Source organism: Lipotes vexillifer, unplaced genomic scaffold (assembly GCF_000442215.2).
Source record: "Lipotes vexillifer unplaced genomic scaffold, Lipotes_vexillifer_v1.1 scaffold393, whole genome shotgun sequence".
Taxonomy (NCBI): Eukaryota; Metazoa; Chordata; class Mammalia; order Artiodactyla; family Lipotidae; genus Lipotes; species Lipotes vexillifer.
In genome coordinates, this window is record NW_006774564.1 from 3,468,849 (window position 1) to 3,476,112 (window position 7,264).

General features: G+C 45.1%; 1 protein-coding gene across 2 annotated transcripts in view; it reads left to right on the plus strand.

The window, feature by feature from the left end:
* The first annotated feature begins 403 nt into the window (after nucleotides 1-403).
* VAV3 (vav guanine nucleotide exchange factor 3) overlaps nucleotides 404-7,264 on the plus strand; it is a 399,772-nt gene continuing 392,911 nt past the window's right edge. For both annotated transcript variants that reach the window (XM_007449344.1, XM_007449345.1), the window contains exon 1: nucleotides 404-607. In XM_007449344.1, the coding sequence (XP_007449406.1) occupies nucleotides 404-607 (204 nt within the window). The remainder of the gene's footprint in view (nucleotides 608-7,264) is intronic.

Here is a 7,264-nt window from a genome sequence, read left to right on the forward strand (position 1 = left end):
CCCCAGGCCAGGGCGGCGCGCGCTCTCCCACCCGCGCCTCTGGGGATTCGCAGACGGCAGCGAGACTGGCCGGCGCGCTGGGCATGCTCAGTCGCCCGGCGCCGGGCTCGCGAGTAGGAAGCCTGTGCTCGGTCGCCGCCGCCGAGCCGGCCGGGACGCACGAAGAGCGCGCGGGACTCGCTGCAGCGGCGGTCGGGCAGCTGTGGACCCGGGCCGAGACCGGAACCAACCCCCGCGCGGGGCACCCCGTCCGCCTGCCGCGGCTCCTGCTCCCTCCCACAGTCGTACACTTGCAGGAAACGGGCCGACCGCGGCTGGCGTCGGGGAGGCGGAGGAACCGCGGCGGCCGCCGCTGCATCCTCGCCGCCTGCCCCGGCCTGGCAGCGTCCCGGAGCCGTCGGGCATGGAGCCGTGGAAGCAGTGCGCGCTGTGGCTCATCCACTGCAAGGTGCTGCCTTCCAACCACCGGGTGACCTGGGACTCGGCGCAGGTGTTCGACCTGGCTCAGACCCTCCGCGATGGAGTCCTGCTTTGCCAGCTGCTCAACAACCTCCGGGCGCACTCCATCAACCTGAAGGAGATCAACCTGAGGCCGCAGATGTCCCAGGTAAGGAGGCCGGCGCGGGCGCCTCCGCCTCCAGCCGGCAAATCGCATTAATCAGCCGGGTAATTTCTTTGTGTAAATGCAAACATCTAGGTGCGTTCGGTTTCCCCTGCCTCGCAGCCTTCTGCTTTGCGGACCACTTCGGCTTCTTGTACCTTGACTTGAGATGGTTTAGCTCTTTAGCTGAAGGCTAGGGCCCTGCGTCCTGAGACGGTATGAGGATTTCGTAAGGGCTTTCTGTGAGGCGGGAACAAGATGTCTTAGGGTGCCCTGCACCTACCTGTGTGTGTATGTGTGTGTGTGTGTGTGTGTGTGTGTGTGTGCGCGCGCGCGCGCGTGTGTGGCGGGAGGCAACGAAAGGAATTTGATCCAGCTCTTTTATAGTAACGATGGAGAGGCATGAAAGGAGCTGATGGGGGTAATTTTGCCTTTAGTCTGTTCTTTTGCTTTGCGTTTCGTCCCCATGTTTTCTTGAAAGCGGAACCATGACATAAAGAGGACTCTAGTAAGTGGAGGGCGTTCCGGTACCGTTATCTGTACAGGAATGACACTGGCCAATGGGCGGAAAAGGGATCACAACAAGGCGGCTGCCCCGAAAGCCCCCTGAGCTTGTGGCCAGCTGGCAAGCTACATGGTTGGGTTTATAGCTAGGCTTAAGCCATGTGAGAAGGAGCAAGTCTAGTCTCTCCCAGCAGCGACAGGAAACGAGAAGTTTCGCTCCAGATTCCGCTTTCCTTCATTTGGTGGTTGCTCAGGTGGTGTGGTGCACTCTTGGCTCCTGTGGCTGGAGCCTTTCCTGGAGGTGCCTCTGTGAGGGGTTAAGAAAATGCAACTCCGGAAGGCTGTGTGCACCCTAGAGTAAGCTCAAAAGTCTCAACTCAGTGGAATGGTAGTTTCTTGGTCCCGTCAGAAAGTTTGCATGCAGAAAGCAGTTAAACACAAGTCAATACATCTGTTTTCTCTTTCAGAATGTAAAAAACCACTTTCAACTTACAAGGGAGAGGAAACAGTCCCTTCCATGACACACTTTACCACTAATCCTGAATAATACAGAGCCTCAGCTATTTAGCAACCACAACAGTGCCTTTTACAGCGGAACTGACTTTATATAACGAATAACTATGTTTCTAAAGTTAGGGCACACACATTCCTCTCTTCTTGATGTCAGCGTTTCATCAGGGCCTCTCTGCACCTCAAATTCTGCATCCCTTGCCTGTCTACCTTCAACCTGCTGGTTAGTGGTCCCCAAGAAAGAACAGGCTTGTAAGTGGTGAGAGCCATATGGTTTTAGAAGTGAGATAATTTATTTCGTACTCTCCCATGAGCCTGGGTGGTGACTGCTAACTCCATGGACCACTTAAGTGTTGTCCCAATTCAGGATATCCTGCCCAAGGGTTTAACAGACATTTCCATTAAGCTGGGAGTTGCTGCTCTCAACAGAGTTCTGTAGGAAGCTGCAGATGATTATCCAGTCTGCAGATTCCCATTTTCCACCTGGCCTATGGCCTCAGGATGCCTTGGCCCACCAGCAGGGAGTACAGTACTGTGCTCATGTCCTGAAACTTCAGTTGCCCGGAACCCCTAGGGGCTGTTCAGTAAGTTGTTCTCAATAATGAAGTATTCTGGACAGCTGAGGATCTCCCTATTTCAAGCTTCTAACCTTTACTTGAATTGTAACAATGGATGAAGTTTTTTTCAAATTTTTGTTGCTCTTTCTTCCCCTTGTAGAATATAGTAGATGTAATTTAATCTTTTTGTTGACAAAGGATTGTCATTATAAGCATCATTAATGAAAATTGAGCACATATGCTGCTCTAAGAACTCTATTCCCTACTGGGAGTACCACAATGAACACCTCAGGATCCTTGCCCTAAAGGAATTATTACACTGTTCTATCATATAAGCCACCAGGTTATAATGAACTAAACAGCTGAATGACCTTCCTTAGGCTGTTGTGCTTTTGGGTTCTTAACCCTGAGCTTTCTGGTTCCAAATTAAGTGCAGTAATTTTCTGTGAGTGCGGGCTTCTCCCAAAAGTGAACCGTGGAAAGTTAGTACCTGAATATGGTGATGTCTCTTTTTGTTGCCTTCTTGATTCTTGGCCACATTGCAGAGAGATAAGGTTTCTGAACAGCTGAGTGCTGGACAGGTGAGCTTGTATTATAGATAGAGGTTGTCCTTAAATCCTTAAATGAGATTTAGTGCATGTTTTCATTAAATAATTCATTGATGTATTTAACATGCCTACAGTGACCTGCAGCAGATACTATGCACTTAATAGGTGTTCACTATTAGCAAAATTACTTAAAACATTTTTTTTCTGCTATTGTCACATTAAGAGTAATAGGTTACAATCAAAATTTTAAAACAGTTGCAAGGTCTACAAGTTCCTTTGGGCTGACATCTCTATTTCTGCCTCTAACTACTCATATCTTTCTTGGTGAAGGTTCTGGTTATAAGGCTTCTGTGCCATGAGCTCTATCCATACTATATAGTGAATAACCTAATAACCCAGTGAAACCCTGACATACGTCCCAGCAGACTTTACTCTTCTGAATTTAGAGCTGTCATTACTAGTATTTGTGGCTTTTGCCGTGTCTAAGACTTGTTCTGTCCATCCAGCCTAGGGTCTGTTGAAGATATTAACTTGAAATAAACTATTTCCTTTTAGCACCTGATCTTCTGAGCCAGGAAAAAACTGGAGGCTCTCACTTCAGAGTTTTGTGGTATTTGAGACTGTTATGAACAGATGTTGACACAAAAAATTTTAGCGTATAGATGTCTTATTGTTTTTAAGTTTTCAGAAAGAGGCTACGAATAGCCTCTTTTAATAAGAGTGTGTACCTCCAATGAGTGGGATTTATCCCACTCTCTTTGTTAGCCTTCTGCCTTGTTTGTGTTAAAAAATAATAACCCTGCAAATAATTAAACAATTTTAGGTTTGAATCTTGGAGTCTTAAGTTAATCAATTGTCCTCCAAAATAAAATTATAAATGGGACCCCGATTCTCTTACTTAGTAATTGTTCCTTTTGGCTGTGGACATCAGCCTTTTTTTGCGTCTTACTATGTTGGTAAGAGGACAATCTTCTTTAGTTCAAAATAGGTCCTTTTTTTTTTAACCCTGATTTAGATTTGTTTTTATTAGTTAAGGTGGTAAACATTAATCACATTTAGTTACACATTTAACATATTCCTTTTATTATAAAGAAAAAAAGTTAAATAAAACCCAGATGATCCATGAAAATCCACACAATCCATGAAATCTGGTCTCTGTATACACTAGACAGATTTATTTTTCATCTAAAACAGTGTTCTAGCTAGGATACCAAGCACATACATGACTCTGGAAGAGAAGAGCCTTCCTGTGCTAGTTGTACTGGGGGTGCAACGTGGAAGACTGTGGGTTGTGGGCTTGATGTCACTTTTGGTGGTTAAGAAGTTCTCCATAAATGCCTATAATTAACCATGGATGTATCATCAATGAAATTATCTTAATCTTACTATTTTGTAATTTTAAATTTTGCTTTATATTATGTCATAGGATGGGAATAACACATTTGATAAATTTACTGACCACTATGTACAGTGTAGGTAAACTTCGAATTTTCTTAAAATGACTTATTCAGGTTTCAAGGGTTCCTTGAACAAATGTTTGTTCCTACTATGTGCCAGGCACTGTTGTAGGCACTGGCATGGAGCAGTAAACAAACTCAATGGAGTCTCTGACCTAAAAGGACTTATATTTTATTGGGGGACAATAAATAAATGAATGGCTGTAGAATGTGATGTGCAAAGAGAGATGAACCTGGGTAAGGGACTAGAGGGAAATGTGATTTGATTTTATGGAAGGTAGTCAAGAAAGGCTTCTCTGAGGAGATGCCAACTGAGCAGGACCTGAAGGGAGTGAGAGAAGGCAGGAATGTGGATGTTTGGAAGAAGAAAATTCCTGGCAGAGGGAACACCAAGGTCTTGAGGTAATTAAATGGTGGGTAAACTGAAGGAACAGCCAGAGGCCAGTGGGCTGGAGGACAGTGAGTGTGGGAAGGAGTGGTAGGGATGAGGTGAGAGGGAAAATGGGGGCCAGATTTTTAGGACTTGTGGGCCATTGTAAGGACGTTCACCCTGGGTGAAATAGGAATCACGTGGCTTGACTTACCTTTTCAACAGGGTCACTCTGGCTACTATGTTGAGAATAGACCACAGAGCAGCCAGGATGGAAGAGTCAGGCTAAGGCCATCATTCGGGCAAGTGGTGATGGCGGCTCTGACCAGAGTGATAGCAGGGCAGGTGGTGAGAAGGAACCCAACCCTAGGAATATTTTGAAGATAAAGCCAGCCAGGGTTTATTGATGGAATCAGATGAGCAGTATGAGAAGAAGAGAGGAGCCAGGAATGAATCCAGGGTTTCTGGCCTGAGGAATTGAATTGATGGAGTTGCCATTTACTGAGATGGAGAAGATGGGAGAAAGAAGAGCTTTGGGGGTTGTGGGTAGGGAGAGGGGGAGGACAGTCTGGAGCTAGTTATGTCAGAAATGCCCAGCAGGCATCTAGATGCTGAGCAGGCAGCTGGAGAAGTTGGAGATGGAGAGGAAAGGTTTGCAGTCATCAGGGTATAGGTGGTATTTAAAATCTCGGCACTGGGTGATATCACCTAGGGAGTAGTGTAGAAAGAAAAGATCAGATGCGTGAGCCATGGGGCCTGCCCATGTGTCAAGGGTAGAGAGATGGGAACCTGTAAGGAGTTGGGAGGGAATGGTCACGGGGAAGGAGATAAGTCAGCAGAGTATGGTTCTAGCAAAACCAGGTGAATAAAGTGTTTCTAGAAGGAGTGGTTAGACACGTCAAATGCTGCTCTTCAAGTGAAAAAAGGATTGAAGGTAGAATATTGTATTAAACAATATGAAGTTCTTTGGTGACCTTGGCAAAAACAGATTTGGTGTGTGATGGGCGAATGGGAGAGGATCTAGACCACGAGTATAGACATGTGTTAGGGGGTGATTTTGCTGTGGAGAGAGCAGATAAATGGGGTAGTGGTTAGTAGGGGAAAAGAGATCAAGAGGGTTTTCTTATCATACAGAATTTTTATTTAATACCTATTATAAGAACTCTTTTAAGATTTAGACAAATTTTATCATATGGCACACTTGTATATATGTATATGTGTGGGAAAAATATGTATGTATATAAGAAGATATAAATGAAATATATTTAATGTGTATTTTCCACGGAGCACCATGTGTTGGTGATGCAGCATTTCTAAAAGAATTCGTCACTTTTGTTCTCAGGATTTCCTTCCAAGCTCCTAACACACAGTTGGGTTTTTATTGCTGTTATTACTTCTTAAAGTTAAAGAGAGTTTTATTTCTGCTATACATAACTGTACATTGTTTTAAAACTATTTTATATGAGTTTTAGCATCAAGGTGTGCTTCCCAAATGCGTGTCTGCATCCTCCCCCCCTCCCCCCCCCCCCCGCCCCAGGTACTGCTGTGTGAAGATTACTGGGTTATACAGAAGAGAGAAAAAAGGCTGTCATTGTCCAAAAAGAATGGTGTGCCAGTTATATTTTTAGCTAGTCAGTTCAGAAAATAATGTCATTATTTAACCTTTCTTCTCAGGAGTCAGTAACCTCTTTGCCATTTGTTGGATTATTCTCTTGGCCAGCATAAATTTAAACTTGACCCCGATCAAGATCTTTTCATGTGGAGTAGCTCAGGCATCTTAAGCACTTGTTCTGTCTGCATACTTGATGGCTTAACCTGGGCTCTCCAGGAACCAGAGCCTGGGGTAAAGGATTGAAGTGCTGAAACTTTATTGGTGAGGTGCAATCCCATGGTTGTCAGAGTGAACAAAATGAGCAAGTGCCTTTTTATTTTAAGATGGGGAAAATTATATCATGTTTGTAATGCAGATAGGATTGATCCAGTCTAGATCACCACCAATTTCCTAACTTTCAAATACAGCATACTCTTTTTAGATTATTTTTCTTAAACTCACAGTGGCCATTTACATTATTGACTTTTCCTTCCGTTCTGAAACTCTTAACTCTCATCACACTATACTCTTCTGGTTCTCTCGTACCTTTTAAACATTTATTTATTTATTTATTTGGCTGCGTGGGGTCTTAGTTGCAGCACGTGGGATCTTCGTTGCGGCACGCGGGCTCAGTAGTAGCGGCACGCGGGCTCAGTAGTAGCGGCACGCTGGCTTAGTTGTCCTGCGGCCTGTGGGATCTTAATTTCCCAACCAGGGATCGAACCCGCATCCCCCTGCATTGGAAGGCAGATTCTTAACCACTGGACCACCAGGAAGTCCCTCTTGTACCTTTTGTATTCCTTCTCAGCTTCCTCTGCTGGCTTCTCTTTAAACATACCTTAAGAATTTTAGAGTTTTCTCCTTCGTTGCCTTTTTTCGTATCCTCTTCCCTGTTATCATCTCATGACACTGTGGCGTTACCTCCTTTTCATACCCTGATGGACTGCACGTTCATGGTGACAGCCTATATCTGCCTGTTTTATGCCCCCATCTCTGTGGTTATAGTTACTGCTTGGATGGAGGGATGAGAATCACGTGATCAGAGTTCACTGTGGAAAGTTCAGCGACAGCAGAGTGAAGGATGAATTGGATGGGGTGGAGCTGGGCATGAGAAAGACTCCTGCTG